The sequence below is a fragment of the Astyanax mexicanus genome, chromosome 11 (genome assembly GCF_023375975.1).
Source record: "Astyanax mexicanus isolate ESR-SI-001 chromosome 11, AstMex3_surface, whole genome shotgun sequence".
NCBI lineage: Eukaryota > Metazoa > Chordata > Actinopteri > Characiformes > Acestrorhamphidae > Astyanax > Astyanax mexicanus.
Genome location: NC_064418.1, coordinates 7,044,992 through 7,064,851, shown reverse-complemented (window position 1 = coordinate 7,064,851; position 19,860 = coordinate 7,044,992). Strand labels below are relative to the sequence as shown.

Genomic DNA, 19,860 nt, shown 5'->3' with positions numbered 1-19,860 from the left:
GATCACAAGCCATCAAACCAAGCTGAACTGCTTGAATTTTTGCACCAGACGTGACATAAAGTTACCCAAAATCAGTGTGTAAGACAGGTGGAGAAGAACATGATGCCAAAATGCATGAAAACTGTGATTAAAAACCAGGGTTATTCCACCAAAAATTGATTTCTGAACTATTAAAACTTTATGTATATGATCTGTTTTTTTGCATTATTTGAGGTCTGAAAGCTCTGCATCTTTTTTATTTCAGCTATTCCTCTTTTTTCGCAAATAAATGCTTTAAATGACAATATTTTTTGGAAATTTGGGAGAAATGTTGTCTGCAGTTTATAGAATAAAACAACAATGTTCATTTTACTCAACCATAAACCTATAAATAGCAAAATCAGAGAAACTGATTCAGAAACTGAAGTGGTCTCTTTATTTTTTCCCGAACTGTATTTTCTGCATGATATGTGGCGCCCTCTGGTGTTTAACTAATATAGCACAGCCAAAGAACCTCTACAAAAGAGAATACCCACTCGAGAATTTGTCACAGACACTAGGGGGCGATCTCGAGTGAGCTTAAAATTAATAGGGTCAGAGGAAACTTTTAAGCAAAGTTGTAGTTTATAAAGCTTTTTATATATTTTATGATAAAAATATATCCATGCTCTCATAACATGAGTTATTCTGCTTTTGGACCGAAGTTAGAAGCCTTTTAAACGAGCTCTGGCTGTTACTTCAGCCTAAGCTTATCAACCAGTCAGCCCACAGTAGCAGTAATGCTAGCGGCTTTGTTGTCCAAAACTCATTTGTTGTCCAAAAATGGAAATACACAGATAAAATTATTTGCTTTTTTAGCAAAATACTTTAATTTACCTTCCAAAATTATAGGAATACCATGGAGTACTAGTTAGAAAAATGTTTTATCAGAGTTTTAGTCGTTTAGCTCCATTCACACCCTTTCATTGAGTACTCACTCGCGGGCGCCCTCTAGCGTTCCAAACGACTTAAAAATAATATTTTTTGATTCACTGATTCAACTTACTTAAAATTAATATTTTTTTTTTTTTGAAAACTGATTCAAATAACTTAAAATGAATCTTTTTGACAAGTGATTTAAATTATTTAAACCTATATTAAAAATATGTTTTCAAACTACTTAAAAAAGATTTAAACCTTTTGTTGTAAATTACTTAAAAAGCTTTAAAACGCTCGAAGCCAATTCATGGTTATGTAGATCTTCTCATTATTTCTGTGTTTCTTTATTTACTTACAAAATAACTGATGTGGTTTTGATTTACACTAGCTAGTTCGTATAAGATTGTTTTACAGCGTCATTGCTGGATTTCGCTTTATCAATGGGGCATATGGAGTGGGCACTCTCTCTATAAACAGACTCTGTCACTGTTTAATATACGTAATAAAAACTACAGTTCCCAGCATGCATTTCACCCGCTCCAACCACAACAAACCACCGTGTCTGTACGGTATCTGAGGACATTTAGATAAGCGGCCGTTTTACAAATGGAAGCGCTTTTAGAATAAACTGAGGTATGTCACCTACTCTTGTCCTTGTGTTTTAAAGCTCAGTTAGCTGAGCTTATAGTGTAGTATAGAGTAGCGACACGCTGCCCGTGTTGTTTAAATGCAGTTCAGTAACGTTAACTAACACAGCTAGGTTAGGTTAGTTAGCTCTCTGTTAGCTAGGTTAAGAAAGCTACACCTGACTGACTGGTAAAATACTGCAAATCTCTGCTGGACTGGACAGTGTTTTAGGATTTATGAACAGCTCTGACTGTAATAAATAAAACTGAGTTACTGGAATCTGGGTCAGAGGACTACTGACTTGTTCTGATGTGAGAGTAACAGGTTTGACTGTGTCTAATAATAATCAAGTTGCTGCAGGTTAATCTACCACCTGCATGCCTGGCTCCGTTTATACGTATTCTGACAGAAGGTTTCAATTAAACGAATTCCCATTTCTACACAGATGTCTTACTTACACTTTAAAATAGTATAACGCTATATGGTAATCAAACCTCATCATCATCATATTTTTTTTTTCAAAAATAACGTACATTTTGTCAGATTATGTGGAATCTTTGCTAATTTTAAAGGTGATTTTGATTTAGTTTTAGTCTTAGTCTTTTAAATAAAACGCATTTTAGTTTTAGTGTAAAATTAGTTTTAGTCACAATTTTGTCATTTATATATTATTCGTTCTTTTTTTTTTAAGTTTTAGTCGTTTTTTTAGGTTTTAGTCGACAACTTCAACATTTTATTCTTGTTGGTTAACTAACAGAGCTATAAAGCTAACCTAATAGAGCAAGTTAGTTAGGTTAGCTAACAGAGCTAGCTAGCTAACCTAACAGAGGTAGCTAGCTAGTTAGCTAATCAAACAGAGCTAGCTAGCTAACCTAACAGCGCTAACTAGCTAGTTGGCTAACTAACAAAGATATCTAGCTAACCTAACAGAGCTAGCTAACTAGTTAGTTACAGCGATAGCTAGCTAACCTAACTGAGGTAGCTAGCTAGTTAGCTAACTTACAGAGCTAGGTTAGCTAACCCTGGCTCTCAAAGGGAATGGCAAGTGACATGATGATTGGTTTATTTCACATTATGCCTCAAACTCGTCCATGATTAATTAAGAGTATTAGTATATGCTTTTTAAACATTTAAATTGCACAAGTTGTACTTTTCCTGTCATTCTGATAGCAAAGACACATTGACACCCTAAATCAATTGCGCCGTACACGGTTGACGGCTGGCCCAAAGAACGTTACAATAGGGACCTTGGTAACTTCAGAGGAATCAGTTGTCCGTTTGCTTTGTGTATAAGATTGGATGCCCTGGTTTAGTACTTTTTTTCTAATCATGTGCTGTTATAAATTCTATACTGCACAAGTGCTTTTTTATTACACTTTTAATTATGTACTATTATTTCCTTTCTTATAGAATCTCCTTTGGTGTAAAGCACAATGAGCTGCTCTGTGTTGCTCCGCCTGCACCCTGGGGACCTCCATAAAGTCCTGCTGCCCATCTACAATGCTGCGACCGTACGCCTGCTTTGCTCTGCCTCTCGACTTAGCCGCAACCTGAGAGAGAGCTACCGCATCCTGCAGCTGCCTGAGGATGGAGACAGCAGCCCTGAAGAAGTAAAGGAGGCCTATATGCGTATGGCCAAGCTCTATCATCCAGACTCTGGAACCCCAACAGCAGATGCTGCATTGTTCTGCCACATAGAGGAAGCTTACAGGGCTGTAGTGGCCCACCTGGCCCGGCGGAGGTCTGCGTCATCAAATGCTCAGATGGATGAGGATGAGGAAGACAAGACTAAAAACCAGGCCCCTCAGCACAGGCAGTACCTCAGCTTTGAAGGCGTGGGCTCTGGAACACCCAGCCAGCGTGAGCGGCAGTATCGGCAGTTTAGGATGGACAGGGCCACAGACCAGGTCTTGGAATATCGGCGTAAACGCATGGAGCAGGCAGCAGCAGAGGAGGGTGCCATGGTGGTTAGGGATGCACGCATGCGTAGCAAGCAGATCAAGATCACGCAGGCTGTGGAGCGTCTGGTGGAGGACCTCATCCAGGAGTCCATGGCCCGGGGTGACTTCCGCAACCTGAGTGGCGCTGGTAAGCCACTCAGCAAGTTTGACCACAACCCATTCTCTGACCCCATGACACACAACCTGAACAGGATCCTTATTGACAACGGTTACCAACCTGAATGGATAGTGGCCCAGAAGGAGATCAGAGAGACCATTAAGAAGCTGCGGGACAGACTACAGGAGGTCCGGTCCCGGCTTGGCAGCCCCATGAGGCACTCTGAACAGCTGCAGTGGAAAGAGCACTGTGCAGATTTCACAGATGATCTGAAGAAGCTCAACAAAAAAGTGGACACGTTCAACCTGATTGTGCCTCTAATGAGTCTGCAGATGGTTCATTTTAATACAAACAGGGAGGTAGAAAATGTGATGAAAGCTGACCAGGAATATAGGAAGAAGATGGAGCAGGAGAGGAAGCACATGAAGGACAGTGAAGAAGCAGACACATCAAAGCAGAACTCTAGACAAGGACTCATTATGTGGATGCAGAGTCTACTCAAATAAAAATATCCCAGAGTTTTATATCTGTAGTACACAATACTGTCTTGAACTGAAGTCTAAAATAAGCGCACAACTCACAGCTCTTTAATAGTCTTTTTCATTTATTATTACAGTTAATGTGATATACAGAGGATCAGAAAAGGCGGTAACATGAATATCAGCTCATAAATATCACTGTTATGTAACACAATTATGTAAATAAAAATGATGCTTATTTAAAATCAGTAGAGAGTTAAAAAAGGATCAGATTATTTTTTTCCACCCAGAGGCAAAGACTATAAATATAATCCTTTTAAATTCCAGAATGAGATGTATGAATAGTTTCTGGATAAATTAAGGTACAGTTCAGTGAGGCTGACAAGAAACAATACTATAATGCAGTACATATAAGCTTGTATCTCCAAACAGCAACTTTTCGGAAAAAGTTAAAAAATCCAAATGGAGATACATTATTTTTAACACATGTAATATATTTAACATTTAATATATGCAATGTCCAATCACATTTGAACACTTTAGTTCCACTTGCATTCTTTAAACTGACATTTTCCTGCTTTCTTATTTGATTTTTTTTGTCCATACAGCAACAAAAAGCTTACATGCGCATGCAAGCCCTGGTTTGAGCAGCAGTAGCAGACATCTAAACACCACAGGGAGGTGCACTACTCCCTGTGTAGTGTGCTGTGCAGGTCACAAATTTTCTCTTTAAATAGAGCATTATATATTTGCAATACAATGATATTTGCATTTATTCATTTACATATTTTGAAACACTCATACACTGTGACATCAAGATTTTCATTCATTCAGTTCTGCAGTTAAACTTATCTTACTAATGGCTCAGTGTTTTAGTTTGACGAAGAATGCAGGTTTAATGTTTACTGAAGGCCAAAAACACAGAAAAAAACATTTTAAAATATGTGGACACTTGTGGATTTATTCCTAGACTGCAGTTTTCCTTATGGCAGATATCTTATTTAAATGCAGCTGATATGATTTATCATTTAAGTCAATCATTTAAAATGTCTTTGCTCAATTGGTTCTGAACCTTGATCCTATCTTTGAGCACAAGCTTAACAGAACCACTGTAGGTTCAAAGGAGCATTTGCTCCTTTGCAGCAAATGCAATTTATGAAGTAATCTGAAGGACTTCATTCATTTTTACCAATGGTTAAAAGTGCAATTACAGATAAAATGCTGTTCATATTTGATTAAAGTGTGCACTCTGTCATCTCCGGCAGTTTTCTGGACCCTCACCCGGATAGGTGCTCCAGAGCAGCTGGGTTTCCGATAACCACAGGCTCCTTCTTGGCTCTGAGAGCCTGTCTGATAGCTGCAGAGGGGGGTGACAACACACTGGCCCAGTCTCGAGCGATGTACTGGTGGTAAGGATCCTGTGAGTTCTCCAGCTTTTTGGAACGGATGTAGCTGAACATGATGCCAAAGGTGAAGAAACTGAAAAAGCCCACTATCAGAAGAATGTAGATCATTCCTTGGCTTTGGCCTTTGAGTTGCACTGCACTGAAGGGGACAGGGGGTTGGTGGGCTGTAGTAAGGGCAGGAGGATCTGGTGGTAAGCTCCAGGTTTGATTGAGGTAGTTCTGGAACCACGAGAGCAGGTAAGACTGGACATCTGTACTGTTCCTAACTCGCATAGTAGCCTGTGATTAAAAATGAAATATAGACAATTTCCTGTTTGTATTATTAATAATTGATTAAATTAAAGTCTAAACTGGAATAAAAACATGTCAATATGAGTATGAATGCATTTTTAATTAATTTAAGTAATGTGCATACATACAGTATATGTTTAGTAAGGTATTGTCCCTTATAACAATCAAATGTGATCAAATATAACATTACAATAAAACCAACATATTTTATAATGCATTAAATATTTGAATAAATGAGAAGTTTTAAAAACATCAAGCAAATATTCTATTTATTATCCAGTAATATTGTGTACCATAGTTGGATCTGGTGGATTTTCAGTTTTCAAGATCCATGTTCGGTATTCCGCATTTGGTTCATTTGATTTGTTTTTGGTTTATGCCAAAAAAAATAATTTATTTCGGAGCATCCCTAAATATATTATATACATATAATATAAAATATACAGTCCTCCCACACTGAAAATATACACATACCATAAATGTATAATCAACAAATAATCAAACATATATTTATTTTTCTTAGGGGCTGTAAAAGATTCGATTTAATCATGGAATGACCATTTTTAGCAGTAAGTGTTTATTTGCTCGGTAAGCAGTATAATTTGAATAAATTCAAATAACATTACAACAGTGTCCAACAGCTGATTTGGTAAATGATTGCTTAATGATGATAAATCAGGAGAGCTGCAATAAACTGAAACAATCCATTTGGGTATCCAAGAGGTAAAATTCTTACTGATAAAACCGCTCAGTGCTAAGATAATTGATTTTAAATAATGCTATATATACAAACACACATACATATTCCGACAGACAGAAAATCATATCCTACCTTATGGATATTCAGAGGTATATTGGTGTCGTAGGAGACAGAGAACAGATGTCTGTCTGCTTCATGTGGTTTATCTAAAAAAAATGGTCTTCAAAATGACGGTTCCACCCCTAAACACGCTTTTACCCATGCATGTAAGACACGCACACACATTAAGCCTCAGGACATCAACACATTTAATGAGCCTCAAAAGAGTCAAGGTCATCCGTTTCCTCAAGGGGAAAAACTGATCTGATCACTGCATAGTCTCCATGACTGGTCAGACAACGAGCCATAGTTCCATCCTTTATTTTCCAGTGTCACAAAAGTCAGAGATGACAGATATGGAGCTGCTCTGGAACACTAGGTAAAGTCTTCGTAAAGCTTAATTCCACATGTCAGAGTGCATGAGTCAGCCAGATTCACAATACCAACTCCACAAAGGCTCTACCAACTATGTAACCTTCAACTTTTAGAATTTAGTAATGAATAAGTCACTTTAGAAAGCAGACAGGTGATTGAGGACCTTCAGACAGAGGAATGACTGTAGACACATCGCTCCCTCCCCCTTTTCTCCATGACCTTGCTGATGAATAGGCTCCACAGCAGACAGAACAATGACGAGCATTGAAAAATGAATCGGTGCCGACATGCCACGGCTTTTGAGCCTCATAGATTCTATTTCAAGACAAATCCACGCTTCACCTTGAAAAGTCCTCCACATGCGTCATCATACCTCAGCACAGAGTGCTGCTGACTCATGCTTCGCAAACGGCGGAATCTATAGAAATTCTAAATTGGTGTGTAGGCTCCAAATCACGATTCTCACCATTTTGTATGATGGGTACCAGATGAACAAATGCACAACTGTAAGAACAACAGAACAAGTGTCAACAACTGTGTAAGTTCCTGTTTTATTATTTTGGTTGTGGCTGTTCATGTACAAGTTTGAACACATACATCCAAGCCATTAGTAAGTCAACATCATTGTTGAAACCAAGGAAGTTGTTACAAAGTTGGGAGTGATCAGACAATTAAGACATTACAATGAGGTAACTGTACATATACAGACAAACAAGAAACACAAAAAGGCATTGGACTGACATTGCTAAGCTCATTTTTACCATTTTTAACTTGTGCAAATTCTGGTAAAAGAGCATAACAGTATAACAGTCCTCCCTCATCATCAAAGCAGATTGCTTTTACAGTGTTATGGTCCTGAAGTAACTAAATGTAAATCACAATTTGTGTAGACATGAGAAAGACTGTCTGTACAAAATTACAATCAGGATAACATTGGGCCAAGATGTCCAATAGGGGTTTCTTTTTAGCTGACCAAAATACTTACATTAGTAAACCAGATTTAACAAGGCATGGCAAACAAAACCAGTTTATTCAACAAACTGCATTGTTTTTAATTAAGTAAGATTACTAATAAGGATCTCCATCTTTAGATCCTCAGTCACACACAGATTAATAGTTTAGAAAGTAAGCAATCCTTACAAATTAACATAAAAATATATTGCCCATAACCGCAAACTTTCCAAGCCTAAGATTAATCAATATTCCTACACAGGCATAGGAATTCTATTGCCTCCTACAATCGGAAGATGAAAACATAAATAAAAAAAATAAAATAAAATAAAAACATGTAAAACTGAGACTGCTGACAGGGAGGAGAGGAAAAAAAAAAAAAAAACTCCATTACAGATTTCATTATACAAATACGTCACACCTTCTCAAAGGGACAAAGCATGCTTCTCGAGATAAAGGAAATAAATAAACTCACAACTGGAGACTTTTGTACTCTGTAGCCATAGACACCAATGGAATTTACAATCCTGAAAATCCCTTGAATTTTAATTGTGGAGAAAACAAATGCATGCAATGAACCCCCCTTCCCCTGCAAGATAGTGGACATGTACATTATTTCTTTCTCCACAGGACTCGGCTCGGATTCAAGGCCTCCTCTAAAGGGGAAGACTGACCGCATGCCACAGCTGGCCGCCCATCAGCCCCTGAGATGGTAAAGCGAAGACAACAGCACAAGGAAGACGCTCCTCGGGCTCACTGTGTGATGGCAGGGATGTAGTCGGGGCGCCGGGTCTGGATAATTTTGGGGCGAGGGCGTCTAAATCCGTCCACGTCGTCCTCGCCACCAGAGCTGTCCTGGTCGCTTTCACACACGTGCACCACCACACTGGGGGTAGTGGGAGTTCCAGAGTGGAGCTCGTATTTCTCACCTACAAAGAGAAAATGTATAAGTGAGAAATTCACATCAGTGTTCCTTAATCTCTTTATTGTGAATGTTTAATATAAAGCAAATAGTTTTTCTATCTGATACATGTTTGTAAGTGAGAATGATTTGATTTGAGTGGCAGAGGAATGGCAGAGCAGATGTTTTCTGGTCCCTCCCTTGATGACTGAAAGATAGGGGTGATTTGTGTAAGAAGCATTTCTACTTTAAAAATGAGGATCTCTCAGCCAGAAAAAAAGTATTTAGGTGCCAAACAGACATCAAAGTGAAAACCTGACTGCTGGAATTAAATGAACTGTTTTTCATCTTTCAAAATACCATTTGAACCTGTTACAGTGATTGCGTTGCATCCACTTTCTGACCTGTGTTAGAGTAGAAGGTGCTTGGCTAGACATAATAAAAATGTTCAACAATCAAGTTCAACAATGTGATTCAAGTATGCATCAGGCACCTGGACCAAGTCTTGCGATGGCACACAGGAGATCATAGTTGATGACTGGTGTGGCATCTTGAGCCTGTTCCCAGCCAACAGGAGGGGAAGGAGGTGGAGAGAGAAGGAACTGCTTATCCGGTTTGGGAGGCTCCAGACGTGGACTTCCTATATGTACAGACTAAAGATGAACAGAAAAACATGGAAGGAGGGATTAAAACACACTATGAAGCTCACCATGAATTCTCTTTTCATAAAATAACAATGACATACCTGGGCAAAGTAAAGTCGCACTTCTCTGCCGTTGAAGTCACTCTTGTGAAGTTTTGCTCTGGCCTCTGCTGCAGCGAGGGCATTGCTGAAGTTAATTCGGACCCGCCTGAAGCTCTTGAAGAACTGGAAGGTAACCTCACTGTCAAAGGCACGGAACAGCTCCTCAAACCGAGCCTGAGGGAGGAACAGAAGGGGGAGGAAAAAGAGAATTGGTACAGCAGGTACAAAAATATTATTCTTGCTTTCAGTGGCTATGACAGATTGACATTGTACGAGTGTTACTATATTAATCCCCAGTGACGCACAAAATGCTAATGCAATACAAGACCTACAAATGACTGTGTCTAAGAGCGCTCCACAAGATAGAGGTTACCATGGTAACCAGAGAGAATCATTGCAGGGTGTGGGAACACAGAAGAGAAAGTGTACTGGATCAGGCTACAGAACAGCATGAACGATGGATATGAGCCAAGTCTCTGAATCCCAGTCTATTCACTGCTGTGCATTTGTGTTCTAGCACTCTGTGAATGCTTTCATTACATCTAAAAACGGACGCTCCACAAATCACAACTCTGTCATCCCCCGACTGCTCAATCAGTCTTTGACCTGTATCTATTCGTCATTCTCTCCCCATCTATTACTATTGATAATAGTGACAATTTTTGTACTTTTATGCATCAAACATTGTATGAAGATTTTACAAATCAATCAATTGATCGATCAATCAACCCAATGGTTAGGTGGGCAAATAAACCATTAACCCCACTAGCCTGTACAGTTGACACTAGACAGGTTTTATCAATGGATTTATGCTGTTGGTGCCAAATTCTGGATATTTTTTTATTGAACTATAGAGAAAATCACAGATCAGCAGTTCTAGAAATACTCAAACCAACTTATCCGGCACCAACAAATCATGCCATGCTTACTTTTTTCTCAATTCTGATGGCTGACGTGAACATTACCTGAAGCTGCTGATTCATGTACATGTTCTCTTCCCCTCCCACATTGCACTCCAGCCACATGATTGGCTGGTTAGAAAACTGCATGAGGGAGTGATGTACAGGTGTTTTTAATAACCCCTTAGTGAGCCTAAAGCAAAGTTATAAATTACAAGCTGGAACATTAACTATGACCTCCAACATGATGGTTTATTGTGGCCTGCTGATAACATGATGATTAATGGAAAGAAAGCCCATGGGTTCAGCACAAAGTAGGCCAACCAAGAATAAATAGCTGTAGCTTTGCTGGGGAGCTAATGTATGTCATTTAAACAGATGCGGTCTGACAGAAAAACATTTTTAAGCTACATAGCCTTTTATCTATGTACACATACACACAAAGAAGCAAAGTCCTGGTGGATAGAATTTATATACATATTACTACATATTAATATAATATTATATAATAATTATATTATTATATGAAGCCTAGTCCTGGACTAAACAGCATACAGCATTCTAAAATTCAGCGTTACCATTCAGAACCAACATCTCTTAAATCAATCAACGTTTGCTGGTCAGACTAAATCAATTTACTGTCTTCCAAACATGTATGTCCCATGCACCTATGCAACACAGGAATTAATAGACATAAGGCTATTATCATGCAGTACAAGTGTGCCAAATCATATTGTACACAATTATATTGTCAAAATATTTGAAATCTCCCTTTTTTTTTAGACATATGATCCATCAGAGTACAACTGTTTTGCAATTTGATGCAAAAGTAAAATTCACACTATTCTCATCTTCCATTACATATTTACTAGAGACAGATATTTTGGTCCAGTTTCATTTTACCAAAAAATACCAGTATCATGACATGCTGGATAATTGACTTCTGTTACAAACTGGTGAAAATCTCAATTAGGGATGTGCCACATCACATAGTATGCATACATAATATCACCAAATAAGTAATATTCATTTTGTTGCAGTAGTGTAATCTTAAGAATTATATATACACATTTACATTCAATGTCTCATGTCAGATCAAGGATATAGTCATAACAAAAATACCTTGAATACTGTGATATTATGCAGTCCACATTTTTAGTAGTAAGCAAGCTAACTAGCGATGCATCAACCCTGATAAAAACAAATCATCCAGGAAAAAAAAGGCAATGCCTATGCTGGCCTATGTTAGATATAAAGCTAGCCTACCAGCATATGCCTTTTTCTGTATATAAATGGCAATAATAACTAAATAATGAATGCATCATTCTGCAGCTGTGCTTGAATCATAACTGCACCAGTCATTCATAATAATCATCACCACATCATGTACCTGCACACATTAGCTAACCCTACAGCAGCTCATCATACTGTCAGTCACACTATTAAACTAAAGTAGAAGGAAGAGCATACCCTGGCCTCATGTCTGTTGAACATATCCTGGTCTTCCAGGGAGGCGATGAGGCAAAAACGGTTGCACTTCATGGTTTTAAGATGCATGACGGATGCTCGCTGGATCCTCCGGAGGACCTGAGGTGTGAGAGACCGAAGAGGGCAGGAGGGGCGGAGGAGAGGGGTCCGTTTTGCCTTCCCCAGCGTGAGGGCAATAGAAATGAAATGTGGGTCAGAAATAGGCTACTTGCCTTACTATAGCGTTAGATTTGTTCTTCCTTCTTCCTCTTTAATTATTTTTTCCCTCTCCTTTATTTGTTTAACGCCGCCTCTGTTATGCCAAGTTAACGCTGCAGCCGGGTAATGCTAACTAGGTTAGCTACCTTGTTAGTTAATTTAGCTAAGCTAGTTAGCGCGATTGGCTAACTTGGAAAACGGTGACAGCCAAAACGACAAATGCCTCTAAAACAGCTCACTTAAAAAGTGTGAGCACGAAAATAGAATAAAAAATAAGTAAAAATCTATAAAAGCACAGTTAATGTCGGTAAAGAGCCTTCTAGAAGGTTCCTAGCTAGTTACTTAGTAAACGACACACTTAGCTATCAGCTAACCGCACTCGACTCTCTGTCAATGCAGACTAGCCTGCCACCTCGCTCCTGCCTTTTATATACGAGCCCAACTCCCCGCCCCCTAGTGTTACAACAGCAGGACCCGCCCAATAAAGAAGAGACTGAGGCGGCAGGCTCCGCCCACCCAAACAGCTCTGCTCTGCACTCAGACTGCTCGCTGTTGTCTGTGCTGACTAATCTGTAATCAGTCCAAGAGTAAGTATGAGGCCTGGCAATGGAAAATATGTGCCACAGCCTTCCATAGAACTTTAAACCCAATTCTTCCAATCTCCGTGATGTTCTCACACATTCCTATTGGACGTGTAAGGCCAGGGACGTGGAAAACCGTGATCTGTCACACACTTCTGCAGTCTTCTTTCACTCACACATTCATTCTCTTACTCTCTCTCTCTCTGTCCAACTCCACTACACCCCTCCCCTGCTACCCTGCATGTGTGGAGCTGGATGGAAAATCTAAATCAGCTGAGCTGTGCAAAGAGGCAGCTGTGTTATCAAGAGCTCCCTGCAGCATACTTTCCATGGGTGTTAATTCCCTTCATGTCTGTCTCTCTCTCTCTTTTGCTCCCCCCCCCCCCCCTCTCTATCTCCTCTTCACTCCTCTCCTCTCTCTCCCTCAGACTGCAGAGCCGGTGGATCCGTCCCTTTATTGCAGAGCAGCCATTCCATCATTTTAAGTGGGGTTCAGCTCCAAGACGTCAGACTTATTTTTACACTGCATGACGTCTTTCTCTCCACGTCTGGCAGGTCTAAAAAACACAACACAACTTTTCTCCTGTGCTCAGCTCTCCTCTCTCTCTCTCTCTCTCTCTCTCTCTCTCTCCTTGATCAACCCTTATTATTATCATCAGGTCAAACACCCAAAGCATTATGTCATAGCCACACACGGATGACAGCTATTTCTAAATGCTCATTAGCGCATGATTCACGGTAGACATCATCTGTTGTGTGTGTGTGTGTGTGTGTGTGTATTTGTGTACGTAATTGTGTGTGTGTTTGCTGAAGATGACCATTGTTACAGAGAAGCTAGGCCTCTCATGAGGCAGTGGAAAAGCAGAAACACGAAACCAAAATAAAACAAAAGGAAAGTATGCAGAATGGAAAATGCACAGCAGAAGTGTGTAGTGCGAAGCTGCAACAGTGCAGAGGAGGATTGGGAAGCTTCTCGGACAGGTGGCGTTTTACATATAACCTCAGGCTCTCCAGTCAGCTCTGTTCATTGCTTTGCAGCAGCTGGTGGCACATTTTAGCACACCACACTGACCAAAGGGGTAGTGCACGCCACCAGAACACTCAATTAGCTTAACCACAGCATGGAGAGCTGATGCCTATGAACTACAATCTATAGCATAACAGACCATTAGTATTATAATATAATGAATAGTTGTAAGTAGTAGAAGTAGTCTGCCACAACAATAATGCAATTAGTATATCCAACAATATATGGACATGACCTCAATAATTTTATTGACTTCGATATTGCCCATTATGTATTTACATAGCAAGCAGGTCCCATTAATGTCAATGGGTCGGTATGCTGACTTTGTTTAAAAACAATATTTTATTATCTTTATTGTTTTATTGATTTATTTTTCTTTTATTCAAATTCCAATATCTAAAAAGTAAAAAAAAAATGTTTTTTAAAAGATTGTAATTGCATCATTAGGCTATTATATTATATTATATTATATTATCATTATATGAGTGGACTGAAATAGTCCAAAAATACAATAATGCAATTTTAATTTATAATGCTATATTATATTTTACACCATAATGACAAGGTGAGAAAACATTCTTTTAATCTTAAATCAAGACAATCATGTATAGTAGATAAAATATCGATCCATTTAGATACTGCTATCTCATTACTTTTGGCATGTCCTTGTAAGTGGCACCTGTGAGAAGTTTCAGTGTTATAAACCAGTATTTTATATACTATTTTTATATACTTATATATATAAGTCTCTCACACAAACCCACCATAACCAAGTATCCAACAAGATTGCATACTTAAAATGTATACATTAAAATACCTTAAAATACTAAACTGATGCATTCTTATATTGTAATATATATTATATATATTCTGTAAGATGCTCTTTCAAAGCAAGTAATATTTAGGTTACTTTTTAAATTATTCCACAATCCACACAATTAAAAATGTGGACTAATGTTAATTAATTATTTAAATGTTTAATATACTGACAAATTAAATGAAGGTTCAGTTTAACTTTAATTGATATGTCATTATAGACTGTCAAGACATTTGCTTGAATTTTATTTTTTGGTATGGAGTTAAATAATCTGAAAAATGTTAATAGTGATCTGCCCACCCCTAGAAATCATTCAGATAACTTTCAGATCACTTGGATAATCACAATTCAGATCACTTGGATAATCTGGTAAATGTTTGTTTTTGTGGGATCCAAACTAAAGTAAAATCAAAATGTACAGAATTACAGAGAAGTAGAACATTTAATTGTAGAGGTGCTGCTGTTCAGCTGTTTTATCATAAGCTCCATTATATTAAAAAGATTTTTCCAGTGGACATTCGTTTTTTAACCAAATACAGGTCAGTCATTTATTTACAACTAGTTTTTGTTCCATTCTGCAATTTTCCAGTTTAAGACAAATATGACAGTTTCCAAATGATACGGAAAAACATGACCCAGCCACAACTTCAGTAATTATAGAGTGTGATTGTGCATAACACAGGGTTTAAGCATGACTTGCTCAGTGTGTAAGTAAACCAGCTCACATGAAGATCACCAGTCAGCATCTAAACCACAGAGCGTGGCTTACAATAGGTCAATGCACAAATGCTCAGCTCATACAGGAAAGTTGGTCACGCTAAAGTCAAGTTCCTCTATGAGTCATTGTCTTTAGCTTAAATGGCTCTCTCTTATCATGTCCTTACTGTTTCACACAGTACTTTCCTCAATTATAAAATACATGAGCTAAAGATTTCCATTCATACATTCCAGACTTTCCAAGAAAGACACAAGTGGAACCTTTCATCACAAGACTAGCAGCTGACTAAATCCAGCCTAAGAACCAAACTTTACAACAATACAGGGACACATTTCACACCCACTGAATATGTAATATAAAAGTGAGTTCATAACAAATAGTAACTGACTAATATTAGATTTATTAAATTTTCTCATAAAGTGTTTACAGTTACAGCCACTATAATGTTTGAATATTTTATGAAATCCTAAAAGGGTTATGAAGATGGAGGGATTTCTTTAACAGATCCCATCCATCTTATGCGCACATTTGGTAAGATGCTGTAAAAATAACTTAAATATTGTACAATTGTTTTTCTTTAAAGGCCTAATCCAGTGTTTTTCCACTGGATTGTCAAAGAAAACAAAAATACCTAGTGTGCTAAAGAAAAAGAGAAAACACAAACACCTTCACAGCTCATAGAGCACAGACATTCTGTTTTCACAGTAGAAAACACAATGGAAAACATTTGCCTGATTCTCCATTCAGATGTAAATATCTCACTTTGCCAGTAGATGATTTTCCTGTTCCTCATAAACACAGTTTCCACCCAGCTAGATTTTCTGTCCCATTTGGAAAATGCACACACGACTGCTCCACCCGAATGTACCACAGCAGGCTTGGTTATGGTCAGGAATGAGCTACATTAACTGGGCACAGGACTCCTGCCCTTGAAGTCATCTATATTTTACCTGACAAACATTCACCAATTTCGTCACACAGCTGCCTAAGGTCAACTACTACAGAACAAAAACAAAACAACAAAAAAAAAATCAGCCAGTGATAACAGCTGTTACTCTGACTATGATCATAAAACTGTAAAGCTAATCTGTGGCTAGCCATATTTTCATCACAACTTATCTTTGCAATTTTGACTAATCATAAAGCATGTTTCCATTGAGTCAAATGGAAAACCTAACTTCTATCTATAATATATCTGTAATTATATTTTTAGTAGTACAATAATTTACTATTAAAACGGCAGATATCTCAATTTTAAAGCAATGTAATTTGACATATCTATCTACTATTAAACAGTATAAATACAACTGAAACAATAATAGTAGATTGGTTAGATTGGCCTACATATTTGTAAATGAATTCAGATTAGTGTAAATTCTTCCAAGATATCTCTAATGTGATTTTGACTAGTTGTAATAAGCATTAAATGCAGTCAGATCACTTAGACTGTGTCACATTTATCATACATGAGCCCAGTTCAAGAATGAAAGAGCTATGACCCGATATAATTGTGCATCACTGTCAAATGACAATGAAATTACTATTACATTCTTTAAGTCAGTCGTACATGAGCAAAGTCTTCTGGTTGGCATAAGTGAACATAAAAGCAAACTGACCAAAAACAAAATATCTTATGTTAAGCTTATAGACATTATTACAGAATTTAAACCAACATATTCTAAAAAGTAAACTGCCAATTTACAGATCAGTAATTAAAGAAAACTATTTCTGGATGTGTGATTAAACACATGACCCTAAACAATCATTTAAAAAATAAAGTAAATAAATACATGCGCGTGCAATGAAAAAAGTAACTAAAATACATAATAACAGCATCACTGTTTTTTTTTTCAGTTTTTTAGCTTTCTATACATGGATGAATTAAATTTCCCCAATGACTTTGGACACAAGTGTTGGCACCTGGCAAACAGTGAGACTTCTGTTCCACTTTGGCATTTCAGGAGCCAAATGAAAGCCAAGGTCTTTAGCTCACCTGGTGGGTAACTGTTGTGTCTAGCTAATGAATTACTGTATAGATGTGCATGGCAATTGGTTCTTGACAGGAGTTAACAACCTGTCAATCCAACCTTTGGCAAATAATTGCGTAATGGAAAAAGCTAGTCTCATAAGATTGTCTAATATTTTTTTCCTTTAAGTAGTATTCCTGATCTGGGAGGGAACCAAAGTGTGTAAATAATCCTATCCATGTCCTGGCATGACCAGTCTTGCAACATATATTAATTCTAAAAACAGAGTGGTCTGGTAGATTTGTTGAATGTAATTACTCTCTACATTTTGACAATATTTCATAAATGAATCAAGTGATCAAAACAATTTATTTACATGTACCTACATTAAAAACGTTTAACTAGAAAAGTTTTTAGTTTAGTTTAGTTTAGAAGATTTATTCATTTCATTATAAACAAAATACAATTTTACAGAAAAAGAGAAATATATTTGGTGTTCCTCCACCAAAGTTTGTTTTAAAACACAATACACCCAATTTGAGGGGATACCACACAATCTGGCAGTATTATTATTACCATTATATCTAGGACACGAGTGGGTGGGGCTAAACAGATGGATGGATTTACAAATTCAATGTAAACACTAAGGGAGGGGGAAATGGCCCCACTAAAATAACATCACACTATTTTAGGGTATTTGTGCGCCAATAATACACTACTGCAACAAAATACATATTAAAGTATATTTGGTGATATTATATATGCATACAATATAATACAGCACACCCCTAATTGAATTTTTAAACAGAACGTAACAAAAGTCAATGATCTAACATGCCATGATACTGATAATGCCCTCCATGCTGTACATCCGGGACTTAAGTAAAATAAAGTCTCTAGTCTCTAGTGTGAATTTCACTTTTACGACAAACAGCAATAAAAATAAATAAAATAAAATTAAAAAATAATAATTTATATACAAATAATATATATACTTTGTGGAGTGTATCTGTGTCTGGCTAAATCACATTTATTCACGTTTAATAAATAACCCAATTACATCACAGGGAGTTGTTTTTATAAACAATTTCGTTTTCTTTATTAATGTAGTAAATACGTAAAGTTAAAACTGTTAAAACTGTGACAGGGTGCAGAACTAGTACTCACTCTCAGTAGATGGTCTCTGAACAGGTCTTCAGCTACTTTACACACCACCAGAGAGTCAGGCCGGTCTGTGAACTGAACCTCCACAGTGTCCTCCTCTTCTACAGCCTCTACTCGCTGCATGCCGGACATAATACTGGGATAATAATGAGCACCACGTTGTCTTGGAGAAGTTTTATATACCAGTTATGTGTACACAGAACCCCAGCTGAACCCAGCCCTGCTCAGCTCAGCTCAGTCAGCGGGTAACGCTAAGTTTCACCGCACACTTGTGGAAACTCTGAAAACCATCCAGTTAAAACCGCACCGCCCCTCATAATCACCCCCTGATCAGTCATTAATGTAAAACTGGTCTCCGGATAACCCAAAAGCGGTAAAAGAGCATATAAATCAATAAAGAACTACCATTTTAAAAAATCATATGTAATAGCTAATGTTAGTAGTATGAAAACAGCGACCCCGTGCAGCTGTCGAGTGTTACAGGAAACAACCTTTCAAAATAAAAGTCTCACAGGCATGCTAAGGGACTGATCTCAACTTAACACAACCTCTTCAGGCTTCACTCCACTTGCTAGATTGGGGTTATATTTCTTTTTAAACAATGTTTAGAGGTATGTAAATACAAAACTAGATATAATATTATTGCTGTACATGTATGGCTTTTATTTTGTTTTATTGTATATTTAACCATTATATGTTTATTATATATAAAATATTAATTATGTCCTCACGAACTATAAATATATAAATAAAAACTTTTTTTATATGGCCACATACATTTTTTGACATTTAACCAATGAATATTTAGTGGTACAAACGAAATGTTTTAAAATTATTTTTTTCAACCACACAAACCTAATTAAAGCAATTTGTGTATTATGGCTGCAACTAATGATTATTTTGGTAGTGGAATACTCTGACGATTATTTTTGCCATCTCTAAAAACGATAGAAACAACAGTATGAGAATTAAATGGCATTTGAATATCTGAATGTTGTTTAAACATGGAAAGTACTGATATTTAGTGATTTAAAATGTAATCTGTTTGGGCACTATTGGAAACTCAAACCAAGTTGAGCGTAAAGTGTGCAAGAGCTGTTTTCCCATCTTCCATTGCGCCTCTGTCACCAGCACTTTGTGTAATGTGGTACTGTTACAAATTAACGATTATTCGACAATGACATTTTTAGTCCATAAATTTAAATAATCAACATTGTTGATTATAGTGACTAATCGTTGCAGCCCTAGTGTATGTATGCAACTATATAACAAAATATTAAAAAGGTCGAGGGACAGGGTAGCTCAGTACTGATTATTTAGAAATTGTGTAAATACATAATATACCTACAAATAATATTTCATCACAATCAGCTACTGTGGTGTGAGAGTTTTCTCTAATACAAATACTAATTCCACTATTAGTGAGGCAAATGTGCTACAATAGAAGAACACACCTTTAAGATCCACTTCAG

The 19,860-nt window shown here is 37.4% G+C and overlaps 3 protein-coding genes across 5 annotated transcripts; 1 reads left to right on the top strand and 2 right to left on the bottom strand.

Annotated features, from left to right (window-relative positions):
* Positions 1–1,408: 1,408 nt before the first annotated feature.
* dnajc28 (DnaJ (Hsp40) homolog, subfamily C, member 28) lies at positions 1,409–4,698 on the top strand. Of its 2 annotated transcripts, none has more exons than XM_007227890.4 (2): positions 1,409–1,530; positions 2,935–4,698. In XM_007227890.4, exon 2 carries the CDS (start codon positions 2,958–2,960, stop codon positions 4,086–4,088), a length of 1,131 nt encoding a protein of 376 aa, XP_007227952.3. In that variant the 5' UTR covers positions 1,409–1,530; positions 2,935–2,957; the 3' UTR covers positions 4,089–4,698. The 2 variants fall into 2 exon arrangements, with proteins under 2 accessions (XP_007227952.3, XP_022536278.2); XM_022680557.2 differs by lacking the exon at positions 1,409–1,530 and adding an exon at positions 1,621–1,835.
* A 514-nt stretch (positions 4,699–5,212) lies between these two features.
* LOC107197676 (potassium voltage-gated channel subfamily E member 1) lies at positions 5,213–7,333 on the bottom strand. Its single transcript, XM_022680558.2, has 2 exons — positions 6,591–7,333; positions 5,213–5,746 (listed from the first exon to the last, which is right to left on the bottom strand). Exon 2 carries the CDS (start codon positions 5,738–5,740, stop codon positions 5,339–5,341), a length of 402 nt encoding a protein of 133 aa, XP_022536279.1. The 5' UTR covers positions 5,741–5,746; positions 6,591–7,333; the 3' UTR covers positions 5,213–5,338.
* A 131-nt stretch (positions 7,334–7,464) lies between these two features.
* rcan1a (regulator of calcineurin 1a) lies at positions 7,465–18,843 on the bottom strand. 2 transcript variants are annotated; one of them, XM_007227887.4, is made up of 4 exons: positions 18,392–18,843; positions 9,530–9,703; positions 9,278–9,437; positions 7,465–8,812 (listed from the first exon to the last, which is right to left on the bottom strand). In XM_007227887.4, exons 1-4 carry the CDS (start codon positions 18,518–18,520, stop codon positions 8,637–8,639), a joined length of 639 nt encoding a protein of 212 aa, XP_007227949.3. In that variant the 5' UTR covers positions 18,521–18,843; the 3' UTR covers positions 7,465–8,636. The 2 variants fall into 2 exon arrangements, with proteins under 2 accessions (XP_007227949.3, XP_022536280.1); XM_022680559.2 differs by lacking the exon at positions 18,392–18,843 and adding an exon at positions 11,899–12,539.
* Between the last annotated feature and the right edge of the window lie 1,017 nt (positions 18,844–19,860).